Below are 17,251 nucleotides of genomic sequence, written 5' to 3' on the forward strand. Positions count from 1 at the left end.
TATTTCACAACTAAAAATTTGCATCAAATAACTGAAATCCGTCACATTTACAGCGGTGATCAAAGTTTGATTAACCTTTAAAATGTCAGGAACTTTTAACGTTTCATGTCAAAAGTTCTCAACTTTTCTGGGACAGTTAACAAAGTGTCCCTCTCACCATTAGCTTTTTTTTGGCTCATATTAACAATGTTTGTTTATCCGAAGTCGTTAACCACGCACCAGGACCACTACAGCAAGCCATGAAAAAAAAGGTCGGTGGAACAAAGGTTGTTTGTTGCCATCCACCGTTTCCTAATTAGGTAGAAATGAGAACTGTCCAACATTAAAGAAACAATTTAAACTACCAGTGAACTCCTGAGCTTAAACATACCGCGAGAACACTAATTGATACCGACAACAATAACTAAGACGGCAGTAATGGCGTAAGTTCAGAAAGACATAGCTGAAACTAAAACTACCGTCACACCATCGCACAGCTGGTTTGCATACTTAACGAAAAAAACTAAACTATGTTAGTTTAAAATCGCGATCATTTTTCTCCATTACAAATTTATTCTTCGCAGGGTATCGATAACCAAAGCAATCTTTCTTCGATTTCGAGTTTGTTTCCATCCAAATTATATTTTTCTCATTCGACTCCATCAGGCTCTATGCGTCAATATGTACTTCATCATTTGACCGGCAAGACCACGACAAAAAAAATTCTACAGGAAAATCTATTGCTTTATTTATTCGAGTCTTACAATTTATTAACAAAGCGACTTCCTTCAATATTTCTGTTTTGTTTTCTCATTTCCAACGTTAGAAGTAATGTTCTTGGAAAATGTGGCAGAATCATGCGACTGCATGGTGAAAGGCTATTCTGGAGTTTAAGATTTCACAACGGCGACGTATGGTAAAATGTTGTTGAAAAAAACATTATTTATTTTACACTAAGTTTCTCACCAATAGCTCGATGTGTTAACCGTTTCTGATGGTACGACATCTTAACTTCGGCATAACATGGGAATGTGGTGTCAAGTTCAAGGTAAAAAAGGTGACTAAATTGCTGTGGAAGTAACCTTGTTGAGAAAAGGTATCAGTTGGTGATTTCATGCCTTTTTTCTGTATGGGACGGACGGCTGAGAAATGTACAAAGTTTTACAACGTACGGGTTTCGCTATTGATTAGCTCTTTAGATCTTTTTGTTTCGCTACGTTCTCGCTTTCGTCGCCGTCGTGGTTTTTTCTAAAAAGGGCCTTAAGATCGGAGGACGGCGAGGTCGTGAACTTGGGGGAATGGGGAGAGGTCGCCATCGTAATGCGCGAAAAATAACCTTAAGAACACTCGTAGAAGATGCAGTCTGCTCCACAACAGGCAATTCTCCTTCTTTCCACTTCTGAACGCGATAATTTTTTTTCACGCAAATATGCAATTGTGTCACCTCCACTTCTACTGCTTTGTTTGCTTTAGTTTCACTTCTTCCTCCTCTTCATTCAGCTGCCTTTCCTGTGTTCCGCTCAGGTTTTCTACATCCTCTGTTTCTCATTTCCGCTGCTTTTGCGTTGTCAGTTTTCTTCTTATCGTTTTCTACGGTGTCTTAAGCTGCAGCTGCGGCTATTTCTTCCAGAGCCTTTTCCAACCTACTCAAATGACATTCAATTCCACTTGCCTTCTCTTCTTCTTTCATCTTTGTTTTAAATTTCTCGCTCAGCAGTATGTTTCTTTCTCTAACAGCAAGCTCACTGACTTTGAATCTGAAAAACTACAATAGTGTTTAGCTTCAGCGTTTTTTTTCCTTAAACAAACTCAGGTATATCATCTAGATTAAATTCCTTGTTTAGTTATTATTCTCATTACGAATATGAACTAAGAACAACTCACTGGACTTTCTTATTTGAACTGGTCTCCATTTCAGCCTATTTGAGTCACGAAGTTTTGAAGCTGTTTAGAGGGAGAAAGAAACTTCGGTCAGGAAAAATGTTGACAGTTCATTATATATTGAAAATATGCGATAAGTTCATTTGAAATGACCTTAAAGTAAAAGAAACTTACTTACGTTTTAGACAAAAGACAAACACTTCGTTTTGACGTCGCAGACAACACAGCTAAGGTGGAAAACTTCGCGCACCGGCTACCGGAAATGCGCCAACAAATATTTTAAACTCCTGCTCGCCGTCTTCCCTAAAGTCCCTATTTGCGGATCGGTTTACGTCAATCTGTCGGGCCCTACATTAATTGAGGTTTTCAGCCAATTCAGAGGCTTTCATCCACCATTTCGCCATTATTGATGACTAACACGTCAATGTTGCGTGCGTTTGAACTGGATTCCAGATAGTTCTGGGCATTTCAATCGGCCACACACGCATGTACAATGTAGCCATTCAGAGTATGGAGTTACCGTGTTTTTGGACCGAAATCTGGCAGCTCTTGTCCAATAGAGAACAATACGAGTCAGAATAGGATTATGATTTTGCATGTTCACCCCCAACTATCTCGATTACATGGATATTATTCCATGGAAAGTGCGTACGAACGAGTTTTATTCACGGGTTGCGATACACCACAAAAAAAATGAACAAGTGAGCACAGCGAATGAATAAGTATTTTGATGCATCGCACTTTCCATGATATGAAGTTTTTATTTCATTCATACTTAGATTTTTTCTCATTGAACAAAAAATTTCAAAGATTGAAAGTAGTCGACTTTTAAAATGTAATAGTGTTATCTATGGACCATGACTTGAATAGTGAAAGTCGAGGTAAAAAGCGTTTATAGAGAGACCGCCTAAAAACGCAAAATTTAAATATTAAGATATGGATGCTGAGTATTTAAGGTTGCCTACGACGTAGCTCTTGTGTTTGTCTACATTCCTCTTTGATAAAGAGTCAGTGTAACCATCTGAAATATTTAACGTTTAGTTCAAGTTCAACTCCTGAGGAGGATCACGTTTGAAAGCATACATATGATGTCATTGTTTGTTCTTAGCCTTGCTCTAATGGTTTCTCAGAGTGGTATTTTGTCGGCTGAGTTTCCTTTTCTAAAGAAGAAAATGAATCCACAAAAAGTCACAAATCATATTTAGCTCAACACCTGTGCTGGGTTGTGGAAGCAGGCGAAGACGAGCAGCGGTGATCCTGATTGCTATCGTTGTAGCCATACTCCCCGAAATTGTCTTCCTTGTCGATGAGTCCTCCTGCTCCTCCATCAAATTCACATCCCCTCTCAATGCTACCACAAACCCTGATGTGCCAGGATGCCTCCTCTGACTTTTCCAATTTTTGCTTTGCTCTTCAATATGAGGCAAATACTTCCACCTTTATATCACTCAAAACAATTAAACTAGAAGGACCAGAAACAATGAAAAGAGCTCGCCATGAGGTGTTTTTCATCGAGAAAGATCGATACTTACGGTTGGATGTCAAAGCTTATTGTCTCCACAATTAGAAGGAAAAAATTGACCACGGTATTTCCGTATGTTTCCAAGGAGGAGTTGAGTGTGATTCAGTTGAAAAGCCCTTTTTTTTCTTTTAGTACTCCTCAGAAGTGTCTTAATAGCTAAAAAAAAAAAAGGAGTTTCAATTTTTTTTTTTTTTTAATTCGTGGAAGGATATACGTCGCAATGTGTCTTTTAATTATCTTTAGAATAGTGATCAAAAAAAAAAAACAAGTAATTTCACAACAAGAAGCGGTAGAGACCAGAGACAGACAAAGGGGATCGCCAATAGCCTTTTAATCTTTAAATTGTCTTTCATTCAGAAATATAAATACTTACAGCTAAGTGACAAAACTCATTCTCTCGCTATTGAAAATTTTCCTTCGTTTACATAGAGGAATTGACTTTTTTACAGTTAAAAGAGGCAGTTGAACACGAATTATTATTTGATGGTAAATCCGGCTACAGCTCTTTATTTTTGGCTGAACTCTCTATAAAGGAGTCCACAAATCCAAAGGTTCAAAAACTGAGAAACAGTCCCATTGGAAATTACGTCACTCAACCTCCTTAATTTTGTATCCGCCACCTTTAATGATATTTCAACTGGGTTTCTTTTAGGTTATTTGTATATTAAAGAAGCTGAATGTTTGGAATGACTTTTTTAAGCAGTATCAGTACGCAAAGAGAAAAAATAGAAAACAATTTAAGGAAACGGTACAGAAACACTCAAACTTAATTTACACCACGCACAAAACTAGTGTCCCTGGTTGGCGCAGTGTCGTTTCTCAAAAAGCACTTCACATTCATCCCTTGGGTCTCCATCATGCTGTTTAATATGGACAAGTTTCGCTCATAGCATAATTGTTCAAAATTTTCCAAACAAAGCGACGTTAATGGCCAAGTTGGATCGTTACGATCGTGTCTTTGTCTGAAGACAAATTTCACCCATTTTTCTCTCACAATGTGGATCGTTCGGGAACTGAAACATACTATGCCCGGTGCCGGAACGATCTATTGTGACAGCTTTGCTGGTCAGAGCCGGGGCACCAGCAACACAATATCGCCCTCGTTGCCGAATTCGAATGAATTCGATTTTAGGTTACTAAAGTGACGTCAGCGGTTTTTTGTCAAATGGTACTTTGGCCGCGCAATTCGAATACCTTTTTTGAGGGGAAAATAAGATGATGTCTCACATTATGTACAACAATCCTGAATGACCTTTACACTTCACTGGTACTTCTCTTGACAAACACCTACTCCGACAACTATACCTACTTCATCTCCTACTTTTTAAACATTTCAAAAATTGTTCTAAGAACAAATGTACAATGTTATTAAGTAAGCAGTGATCCTAACGAAGCACTTAAGTACCTTAGTCATTGTCAAAGAGAGGCTGTTGAGGGCTTCTCACAGTTATGTATCGAGTACCTAATATTAAAATCAAGCAAAGCTGTACATATTTATCACCAAGGAGAAATTACTAATATCACTGCCACTAAGTAAATACTATTTCTCCTCAAGGTACGGATTTTTAAAGCGAAATCAAGAAACCTAAACTTAAAGCTTGGTTTTACAAATGATCAAACTAACGAAGCCGAAGCTAATTTTCAAAAAAAAGAAAATTAAAGTAAAAGTTAAGAGAAAACGGTTGATTGACCGAGTCAAGAAAATGTTGCCCTACGACGACAAAAAATATGTCATTATTAAATTAATAGCGTATGGAGGTATTTAAACATCTCTGAATCTAAACACAAGCATTTCAACTTACGATTAGTCACTTGCTTGAAAGTAATTTGCATAAATCAACTAATGGTGAGCTCTGAATGTGTTTTCAAAGACGAATATAAAAAAAAAAAAGCCAATGTTATCGACCTTTCACTTTTAAGATGTAAGTGTATTATCTATTGAACATTACATGAAAAGATGAAAGTGCAGGTGAAGAGTGTTTGCTCAGAGACCGCCTAATTCCTTCAATTATTGAAATATGGACGCTGTGTATCTAAGGTCTAAGCTTGCTTATGACATCACTCTTGTGCATGTCTGCATTCCTCTATGATAAAGGGTCAGCGTAACTATCTGAAATATTAAACGTTTAGTTCAAGTTCAACTCCTAATTGGACCAAACTTAGAGGCACTTGATGTCATTGTTAGTTTTTAGCCTTGCTCCGATGTTTTCCTACTTTCAGTTGGCTGTCTTTCCTCTTCTGTGAAAGGAAATAAATTTGCAAAAAGTTACTCGTCACATTTAGCTCCAAACAAATCCTGCGTTGTAGAAACAGGAGAAAACGAGCACCAGTGATCCGGATTTGAGACATTTTTTTCAAATTTTCCTAAATTTTTTTCATCGGAGACTCCACCTGCAACTCCATCAAATTCACATCCCACATTTATGCTAGCGTAACTCCTTATGTGCCAGGATACATCTTCCTGCTGTTTTGTGAGAGCAGTGCAATTAGAACAATAGATTCCTCGGATATTGACGTATTCGTACATCTGGCAGGTGTGCCAGGTACCAAAAATGTCATGACCTGCCAGCTTAGCGCGTGCGTAGTCCGTATACTGCAGGCCATCCGTAGAAAAGTTACAAGTTGCTCTCAGATGTGTGGAGTGATTAGCAAGATACTGCATCTGTGATAAGGATAGTCGGAACTCGTTCCAATTTACTTCCCCCTCTTCAATATCAATCTCAAGGTTTTTACCAAACCCTGCATATTCAAAGGTATTTCTCTTGGAAAAGGAAAACGATTTTATTAACGTCCAGGTTCAGACTGCAAGCCACAGTAAACAGAGAACCGTTTATTGTCTGAATTTGAGATTTCGTATTTTCCTGATGTCGAGGCACCATTCTTAGCCATGTCTTTGCAGCTTTTTGGATGTTTCATCTTCTCACACCGCTGACCAGAGTATGTGTTAGGACAGGTACTGTTAAACCTGGTGCTGTGAGTGTCACAAATCTCCAGACATGCCCCTCCATTGAGGCAAGGATTGGTGCGGCAGCATCTGTTGTTGCAATGATGCTTCTCTGGTGTGTATCTGTCTCCACCCTACAGCAAGATTAAAATAATTTTTTAGCTCACCATGCTCATCGAATTGGGTTGGCATGTACTTTTTAGCAACCATCGACAAATCTCACCGGAATCGGATCGAATTGATAAAAAACAGTGCGAGCAAAGTACGAATGCGTGCAACGCATAGCGGGGTGCCAGAATGGCGATGAAATGTCCCTCAAAATTAGATTTGAATTGCAGTAATACAGCAATGGTTAAGTCAGTGATGTCTTTATGAAATTTGTAGTCGCTTCTGTTCTGCCGTTCCCTTCGCATTACAACATGGCCGTTAAGGAAAAAGTTTGCGAGAGAGAGAATGGACCCAATCGTCTCTCAGTCAAATCAGTTTGTTTTTGTTTTGTCTAGACCAATCATATCGCAGACAAAACAGTGTGCACAAAATTGTCTTTGGCCCGGACTGACATATAACTCACCTCTTTTTTAAGGAGTACCGGAAAACTTGATCATGTGGGAATATTTATTTTATTTCCGAAAGTTGATAAATAAATGAATAAGGAATTAAATGAACAGTGTTATCTCACCTTCACCGTGTAGCTCCTCATCAAATCGTAATAATTTCCCCCTTGCCTCCATTTCATCGCCGCTGGCTTCATGTCTTTATTTGCAACGTTAAGTTCGCAGTTATTTTCTTTGGAGCGAGGGAAATAGTTCATAGATACACACAGGCAGTCATCTTTGCACTTCAAGTGACACTGGATGGCATTGGGTATTGTTAATCTTTGAAACACGTGACCCTTAAGAATGTGATTATAGCAAACTTGAAGTTTTGACAATTTATCGCTTTCTTTGCCACAGAGGAGAGTGTCAAATTGAATACAAACAGCATGACTTGGAGGTATTGTACGATGCCCATAGCAATGGCACTATTAATATGAAGAAAAAAGAAGATACATGATTATTACCTCTGACAAGCATGGGGTAATCTGGAACGAAATGAATAGATATTTGGGTCTCTTGCTTAAAAGCGACCTCCATTGATAAAACTTCATGATATCAAACATTTGCTCATTTGTGGAAAATGCATGGATGCATTTTTCTGATTAACTATGAAATTGTTTCCCTTAAAGCGTTAACCATAATACATTTTTTTCAATTGCAACGGAAAGAAAATAATCGTAATAATTTTGGTCGTTAGCCGTAAGAGCCATAACATATTTAGACCTTCTTCTGATTCAGTAAACGTCTTGGAAGACAGAAAAGAGTATATTCGTCTTGCTGTGAAGTCGATCTTCACTACAGAATCACCTATTTGCGGAATTTCGAAAAGAAGACTAGGCAAACATTCAAGCCCAAACGAAATTGCTCCTCGATGGTTTCTGCAAGTAATACTCCACAAAAGGAGCTGTAAACGTTCCCTGCAGTTTAACCTAAGCTTATTTTTCCATTTCGAGGCTAGAATGATCGGAACGAGACAAAATTAACTTTTAACTTTGAAAAGACAGGCCTGGTCTGGCAAGTAATGGCGGACGCTCCCCATGTGGCTCCGCTTATTTCGTTTCTCCTGACGCTATTTTTGGTCAACGTGTTGCTGAAAAGCTCAAGAGATGATATTATTTATCAGAGGCCTTCATTCGCAAATGGTCTTATCGTCCTGGCCGCTACATTCCCAAGGATAAGTCACCGAAAGTTCGTCAAATCTGGAAAATCGATGCTTCGCCATCGCTATTCTACCAGAAAATATCTATTCATTCTTTTCCTTCTAATATCTAACGACATTCAACTGAACCCTGGGCCTCTCAATTCCTCGACTCTCAAATCATGCAGTCTAAATGCCCGTAGTATTGTCAACAAGAGAACTGAGCTGCAAGCTGTGGTCGCTACAAAGGAATTAGACATCATCGCTATAACCGAAACATGGCTGAACCCTGAAATAATGGATCAAGAAATCCTGTCATCTGAGTATAATATCTACCGAAGAGATCGCCTAGGAAAAGGTGGTGGTGTTTTGTTAGCTCTAAGGGACAAAATTTGTTGTTATAGACGTTGTGACCTCGAAACGGACAGTGAAATCCTTTGGTGTGAAGTTCATTTCAATCCCTGCTCAACATACTTTATTGAAGTATACTACCGCTCTCCTAGCAGCGATATGGCCTACCTAACTAAACTGGTCCAATCGCTAAAAAAATTTCCACCATTACCCAATGTTAACTGGAACCTTGTAGCTCCATGGCAGCCGGACACTATCAGCGATTTCTTTTGCGACTCTGTTATTAATCGTTTTGGCCTCTCACAACTTGTGAATAAAACTACCAGAGGAGACGCTTTATTGGATTTAATCTTAACCAACACTCCTGCTCATTTGGCTAATGTTGAGATAGACTGTGGCCTTGGAAATTCAGAACATAACGTTGTTTGTTTCGACTTTAATGTCTTTATTTCCCGTCCACATCAAGCTCCAAAGATCGTTTACGATTACAAAAATGCAAATTGGGAAGGTTTTCGCTCTGATCTTTCCAATGCCCCATGGGGCAATGTATTCTTAGAGAACAATGTTGATCAAATGTGGACTAAATGGAAAGAATTGTTCTTTGCTGCTGTTAATAAAAACATCAATACACATCATTTGAAAAGAAAAAGAAATGTTCCTAGGTTAACATCTGCAATTCGTCGCCTTTTTCACAAACAGAAACGCTTATGGAAAAAAGCTAAATCATCTCAACTTCAATCTGACTGGGAAAAATATAGGCAGTGTAGAAACAAGGTCAAATCTGAAATAAACAAGAGCTATTGGCACCATGTTCAGTCTCTTCAAAACAGTAACAATCCTAAACGTTTCTGGACTTTCATAAAATCTAAGACGAAATCACGATCTATTCCACCTGAAGTATCCCTGGAGAACCAAAAGGCTTCAAACAGCTTCGATAAAGCACAGCTATTCAACAACTTCTTCTCATCGGTTTTTATAGAGAGTCCTGGTATTCCTGAGAAGTTACGTGACGATCTTCAACCTTTTACTGATCAAGTCATCTCAAGTCTACTTTGCTCTAAATCTGAGGTCGAGAAATTGCTTAGTGGTTTAAACGTTATAAAAGCTCATGGTCCGGATGGGATATCAGCGCGTATGCTTCGCGAGGCTGCACCAGCTATATCAGAGTCCATGACAAATTTATTTAACTTTTCACTCCACTCTGGCACCTTGCCTGTGGAATGGAAATCTGCTCACGTCATTCCAATTTTCAAAAAGGGCCAAAAAGATCTAGTCAAGAATTATCGTCTTTTCTCTCTTACGAGTCTGATTGTAAAGACCCTGGAAAGACTGATATAAAATCGCATTTTTGGATTTATTGAATCAAATAATCTACTTAGTAGTCATCAGTATGGCTTTCGTCCTGGATACTCCTGTACCTCTCAGTTGATACACCTTTTCCATGAATGGGTCAAAGCACTAGATAAACGCCTCTCTACCGATGTAATATTTCTGGACTTCGAAAAGTCCTTCGACTCATGATCAGTTCCTCACGACCGTCTTCTACTAAAACTAGAACGCTTTGGCATTACCGGCTCTCTACTTTCCTGACTATCCAATATTCTCCAAGGTCGATCTCAACGTGTTGTAATCGAGGGCTGCCAATCTGACTGGGTTCCTGTCACATCTGGTGTTCCACAGGGGAGCATTCTTGCCCCCCTGTTATTTATCCTATACGTCAATGACATCCCTGAATCTTTATCAAGTCTTGCAGAAATGTTTGCTGATGATATGTTAATCTATAATTACTGTACTCCATCTCAAACGTCCATCACTGCCCAGGAGAGTCTAGATGAAGTCACTGATTGGTGTGGCTCGTGGCTTTTAGGAACAAATGCTGACAAATGCGAGTCCATGAAGTTCACCAGGGCTAGAACTCCCTCTCTCCGTGCAACTATACTATTAATAGCAAGCTACTTACCCAAGTATCTACACACAAACATCTTGGGGTGTTTCTTTCCAGTGATTTATCTTGGAAACCCCACGTACTGTCTGTTGTTGCAAGATCGAACAGATTATTGGGCTTACTCAAGCGGACATTTAGATCTCACTCTAGGGCTCTATTTACTGGTTATAGATCCATGATCCGTCCAATACTCGAGTACGCTTGTCAAGCGTGGAATCCTCACCAAGCATATCTGATTGAAAAACTTGAATGCGTGCAAGGGAACGTTACAAGATGGATCATTGATAAAGACACTCCGTATGAAGACCGACTGAAATCCTTGAAACAAGCGACACTAGTTCAGCGCAGAGAGTTTCTTAGTTTGGTTCAGCTTTTTAAGTTCATTAAAGGACACTCTTCTGTAAACACTAATAATTACATATCCTTCAGTAACAGGCAATCAAGAAAAAGTCATCAGTTTAAACTATATAAACCATTTTGCCGTACAGACATCTTTAAGTACTCTTTTTGGCACAGACATATCGACACATGGAACAGTTTACCGTCATCAGTAGTTGAACTTGACTCAATTAATGCTTTTAAGAAAGCTCTTAAATCAACATTTTTTAACTAGGCCTATAACTAAAAATTAAATTATTCTATGTATTATACATTATTTAGTTATAATTTTATACAAAATAGTTATCTTAGATATGTCTTCTTTATTTAGATTTTATATTTATATAGATATATGCTTGTATGTAAAATGATTCAGTATGTATATGTACGTTGCATAGTATTAAATTTTTATATCTGGGGTATAGTTTACAATGAGGATTAAGTTCCTCCCTTCTATAACCCTTTTTTAATAATAATATGTTATATGTTATTATTTAAAAAAAGTTGTTATATATATAAAAATTAAGGTCGATATTCAAATTAAGGTCGAAGAGATGGGTCTCCTCTGATCACGCTGGCATGAAAAATTTTTCAGGTGAAGTTTCCATATTTTGTCTGTGTACCAACTGAATACATCTTGTAACTTGTAGCAAGATAGAATCCCGTGAGCCACATTATTGCAATCGCTGTGCGCTAGACAAAATCTGTGAAATTCACACTTTCGATCGCTATCTACTTTCGATCGCTGATCTAGCCAAAAATCATTTTTTGGCTTGTGAAACATGTGTCTTAAACCCTTTTCATGGGCAAAAAAGAAAAGAAAACTTTTTTCCGACGGGAAGTCGAGAGGGCTGCTCTTAGCGAGAATGGCACCTTACAAAGATGCCCATGTGGAGACCGTTAACAAATTAAAAAGAAAAAAGATCTGCGTATGACTTTTCCACGGTGTGTGGTGATCTGAAGCATAAAAAAAAAAAATTAAAAAGTTGGAGTCCCGTGACAGCTGACAACATTTATAAAAACTACTTACCAAAAGTAACTCAGTGACATTGAATTAGACATTCAATACTGGACTACTGTTTAGACCATTATGATCTTTCGCCATAATGTATATAACATGCGATAAACAAACAGAACCATTTCGCAAATACCAGATGCTTCATATGTGCGTGAAAACTCTCAGATAGATGACATGCAACAAAAACACTAAAGTTCTGTCTCCAAATTTTTCCACCCGTTTTATTGCGAAAAGTTGCGTAAAATATATCGATTTTTAAGATAGAAAGTCATGTGATGTAAGAAAGTTTTCAAGCCGGCATATGTGTCATGAACGATGTCTGATGAATCACACTTAAACCTAGATGTAAACATGAATTGGTTAGGTACTGTTTCTTTCCAAAACAATTTATTGTTGATATGATTTCTTCAGTCTAGTAACTGCCAACAGAAAATTTATAATAAGTTATAGCTAAGTGGTAGAGTGCCCTTGGTGTCTAGGGAGTGACTTAAGTCAATTCAGCTTCAAATCCCTTTCTACACTTTACATGGCGTCTCACGGTTTTCCTTGAGAAGAATTATGGGGAAGAAAATGATGCTTGTACCAAGCATTTTCTGTAAAATCACTCTACTAATTTAATAGATAAATCGTGATATTATTTTCATCTTAAGATTTCTCCTTTTTATAATGTACCTTGAGTGTACTTGTATTTGGTTTGGTAACCTAAAGCTTTCTACTCCGCCGTTGTTAAAGTCCTGCGAAAATTTTCCTACATAAACTGGTCATTCGGCTGGCATTGGATGCTTAAACGCAAACAGTTATATTAACGTTTTTCTCTAGATTAAAATCAGATTTTATCTTGTTGAGCTGGCTGTCCATATAGGGATTATCTCAACTTACCTCCTCTTTCTGGCCTCCTCTGCCTTTTCCAATTTTGGCTTCGCTCCTCGATACGCGGTGAAGACTTTCACCTTTTTATCATTGAATACAATTTAACGTCATCATTAGAAACGGAAGAGAGCAGAAACAAAGAATGGAGGTGGCCATCACCAAAATAAAGATACTTACAGCTGGGTGCCAAAAGTTATTTTCCCACAATTAAAAGGAAAAAATTTCTGCACAAAATTTTCGTACGTTTCCAAAGAGGAGTTGAGTGCGATTCAGTTGAATAGCCTTTTTTTTTTTTCCTTTCTTTTAACTCTCCACAGAAGTGTCTTAATAACTAAAAAACAAGGAAAGAGTTTCACCTTCTTTCTTACCGTCGTAATGGTAGTGATCACAAACAAAACAAGTAATCTCGCAACAAGAAGCGTCAGAGATCAGAGACGAACAAAAGAGATCGCCAACACCCTTTTAATTTTTAAATTGTCCTTTATTCAGAAAAATAGATACTTACATCTGGGTGTCAAAACTCGTTGTCTCACTATTGAAAGGAATGAAAAAGATCACAATTTCGTACGTTTCCACAAAGGAATTAATTTTGCTGCTGTTAAATAGCCTTGAAAGGCAAGTGAAAATTTAACATGAATTATCAATAATGGTCGATCCGGCTCCTGCTTTTTAATTTTGGCTGAACGCTGATAAAGGGGCTCACAGATAAAATTTCTTGACTTTAAATTTTGAATTTAAATCTCTTAACTTTAAGAAGTAATATCGATCTTTACGCTCCATCACTCTTCTAACGTTTGGCCCAAAGAAACAAAAGACTGCTATGAATTCTATGATTATCTTGTGCGTGTTTATCAAGGTTTGTCAATTATTAAAGACTAACTATTTATACCTCTGAAAGGACCTCGATCTCATACCCCTCTATTCCAATAACGGCTACAACTCTGGGGGAAGATCTTGCCTTTCTGAAAAATATAACCTATTTTCTTTACGGGTTGATTTAAAAAGACAAAGTTCACGAGTTTTTTAACCTTCCCCTTGGTTTTAATTTCAAGTTTAATGGAGTTCCGGCTCCCTCCTGGGGCTTTATAATTCTCACCGTTTATTCAAAGTGTTGTTAAGAATAAAAATGTGGCTAAACGAAGATGTTGCTTCTTTCAGTAGACATGTGTACTTTGTCATAAGGTTTTAGAATTGTTACGAAACCTTTTCAAACTAATCGACTTTCAGTAACTTTGAAGGCAAATATCTTTCTCAAAATGAAGAGGAACTTTATATTCGAAACATTTTATTTGATTAATTTTTATGGCTGAGTCAGGATATGGAAAAACAGTTTGCTTAAATATGAGTGAACTGTAAATACGAGCCTGTTTTGAAAGGTTATGTGTCTTTTTGTGCCCATTGTACAACAAACATAGGCTGATATTTGGATCAGAAAATGTAGGGGTACACTTTCAGGTTGTTTAATGGCACGAATAATTTTCATTTTCTTTTTTTTTTCTGAGTCTTTAAAGGAGAAGGTGTGATTAATTTTTTATTAGCCTTTCCACGGCTTAAAGATTTTGAAATGAAAATTAAGAGAAGTAAAGCAGCACTGAGATCAAACAGCAAGATTTTTGTGTTCGTTTTGAGTATGGGTAAGAATAAATCGGTTCTAAATAACAGAGCGTTTATAGTCTCCTTCAAAGTTTATTTTTAAGCTTATACATCAGTTTTTTTTGGTTTGTTTTTTTGGTTGTTTTTTTGTTTTTAATTTGTTTTTTCGAGCTTGTTCGACAATTCACTGCTTGCCTATAAATCTCTCTTTTCTCTTTTCTTTCATCCGTGAGAAAGCGCGAGTCTCCAACTCGAGTCTGCCTGAGGTAAGAAAAAATTTGAATTGAGAAATGATAAGCGAGAATTTCGTATGCGGCTATGCTACTTGGAATATGAAATTATATTTTCATATCTTTTTTTACGTAACAGTAATTTGTGACATAGATCCTCTAACTTTTCGCGAAATGTCAGCCATAGAATGATTACGCTGTTGCAATGCAGTCACGACACCAAATTGTCACAAGACTTTTATAGACCAGCGACCTTGTTGGAAAACTCCTTACCTGAGTAAAGCGAAACTTTATGCGCTGATAATTACTTTCTTATTATAAATGCATGAATAGGAGGGTTCGAGATCTGTTGTTTATGATAATTATTGTAATTAAAAAAATGTTTTGTTAGCTCGGATTAAAACGGTCAGACGTTTTTTGAAAAATTTCTCTTAAAACGTCTTAATCTACGTCACGTTTTTCAGTGAACACCGCCCTGTAATTAAGCCTGAGTCACGCAATTTGGCATTTTATAAAGTAATTGGAGCACGTCTTTAAATGAACTATTGTTTTTAGGTGAACGAAATGGAAATAACACTAAAACGCTGTTTGTAGCCAGTTCACAAGCCAATAACGGAATATACATATCTAGCATGAGCTGACTATTTAAGTCACATCTCAGACTTCATTCATTTACTCGTTCTTTCTTCAACTCAATTTGTCGTTGGGCGCACGCAATTTTATGAGCCTTTTATGAAAAAGCGTAGTAAGCTAATAAAACTTTAATATTACTGTAGGGTGGAGACAAATACATTTCTGAGAGGCATCGATGCAACAACAGGTGCTGCCGCACCAATCCTTGTCTCAATGGAGGGGTATGTATGGAGATTTGGGATACTCAAAGCACCAAGTTTAACTGTACCCGTCCTAACACATACTCTGGTCAGCGGTGTGAGAGAAAAATGCAGAGACATAGCTAACAACGGTGCCTCGACATCGGGAAAGTACGACATGTTCGATTCAAACAATTAACGGTTTTCTGCTCACTGTGACTTGCAGTTAGAACCTGGCTTTGTATCGGCATTGATATAATCGATCTCCTTGGGCAAGAAGGACATTTTTGTGGGCAAAGGGTTTGGTAACAATTTTGCTATGACTCAAAGTAACGATGAAATGGAGTGGACATTGTAACGACTATATATCAAATGGTGTAAATGTCAGCTGAATTAATGAATATGTCAACATCTGAGGAAGTAATTTCTTTAACTGCACCAGCTTGACAATACAGCGATCCCCATAAGTCTTGGCACGACGGGGTTACACTAGCAGAATAAGAGGATGTGAATTTGATGGAAGACCAGGTGAAGTCAACTACCAAAACAATTTCAGAGAGTATGGGGTTATGCGGGGTGCGGAGTGCGGTTTTTTTTATATTGTTACGGTATAATCTAACCGACAGAAAAACACTATAATCCTACAAATTCAATTGCTCTATCAAACAAAGAGTGATTTCTCAATAGGGTTCGACTCCTAAAGGATGTACAGTACTTATCGTTGATGAACTTAATTAAGCCCACTGCAGTCTATATCTTAGGTCACCACTGACCCGAAATTTATATTGCTGGATATCAACTGTTACGAAGAGATCGCTATGGAAAAGCTAGTGGAGGAATTGCTATTTATGTTAAGGATGATTTAAATTGTGTGCGGTTCATAAAGTATGATGTTCTAATCTTGAAGCTATCTAGACTGAAGTATGTGCATTCTCTCAGCGACTGCCTGTTGGTTGTGTGTACAGACCTCCTGACCGTTCTGATTTCTTTGACAAATTTCGCAGTGTTATGGGAAAAAAGTGGCTCACAAAGAAAAATGTTGTGATAGCTGGTGACTTAAACGCTGATCAGTTCTCTCCCAATTGTAATAGTTCTAAGCTAAAACGTATTTGTCAGGCCTTCAACTTCCGAAATTTAATAACCCGCCCCACGAGAATTGCTGAATCCTCAAGTACCCGTCTTGATTTGATTTGACCAATAATTTTCCTAAAATTTTTACATCTGATGTTCTTGGTTATAATATTGCCGATTAAAAGTTTGTTTTTGCTGTTTTTATGTTAAAGAAACAAAACGAACGACCTATTTTGAAGAAAGTGTACAGTTACAAGAAGTTAACTGAAAACAAGGTTGATTTTAAGCATTAACTAAAAAACGTCACCTGGTGAGTTTGTTCTGTGTTTAATGACATCACCTGGGCGTGGGAAAGTATGTACAGGGATATCCTTTATGATTATGTCTCTCCACGTGATGTCAAAATTAAGAAGTTCTCCTTGCATTGGATAAATTCAGAAATATGTAAAGCTATGAACAACAGATACAAACTACTGAGAGCCTGTGATAGTTCCTCTCACACCTGGCACACACCTGGGCTAGGTATGGACATGTAAGAAACGAGGTAACAAAGCCAATGCATAAAGAAGAGGCTTTTTATTGGAAGGAAAGATTTGCCGAGTCCAAAGACTCTAAGCCTTTCTGGAAGACTGTGCGTGATGCCGCTGGCAAACACTGGCCCTGCAAAATCGGAACCCTAAAAGGGGCAAATGTTGAAGAAGTTAACTGAAAACAAGGTTGATTTTAAGCATGAACTAAAAAACGTCCCCTGGTTGGTTTGCTCTGCAAGATATTTTGAATCGGAAAATTCTTCAACCACGAATTGTGCCCTATATGGTGACATATTAAGTCTGAAAGCTTTTCTTTCGGATTTGGTTACAGTATACACAATTTATCTTTAGATCTATTAACCATCGAAACACGAACAAATACTTATAAGTGGA

General features: G+C 37.7%; 1 protein-coding gene across 1 annotated transcript; it reads left to right on the forward strand.

Moving 5' to 3' along the window:
* Window positions 1-7,943: 7,943 nt before the first annotated feature.
* On the forward strand, window positions 7,944-9,749 carry LOC149042933 (uncharacterized). Its single transcript, XM_089213665.1, has one exon. The coding sequence runs from the start codon at window positions 7,944-7,946 to the stop codon at window positions 9,747-9,749; it is 1,806 nt and encodes a 601-aa protein (XP_089069791.1).
* Window positions 9,750-17,251: the final 7,502 nt, after the last annotated feature.

This window comes from Pocillopora damicornis, chromosome 7, assembly GCF_964200805.1.
Source record: "Pocillopora damicornis chromosome 7, jaPocDami1.2, whole genome shotgun sequence".
Taxonomy (NCBI): domain Eukaryota; kingdom Metazoa; phylum Cnidaria; class Anthozoa; order Scleractinia; family Pocilloporidae; genus Pocillopora; species Pocillopora damicornis.

Bases quoted from the DNA above. Each gene is read 5' to 3' on its own strand.
- LOC149042933 (XM_089213665.1), top strand. From the start codon at position 7,944: ATGGCGGACGCTCCCCATGTGGCTCCGCTTATTTCGTTTCTCCTGACG.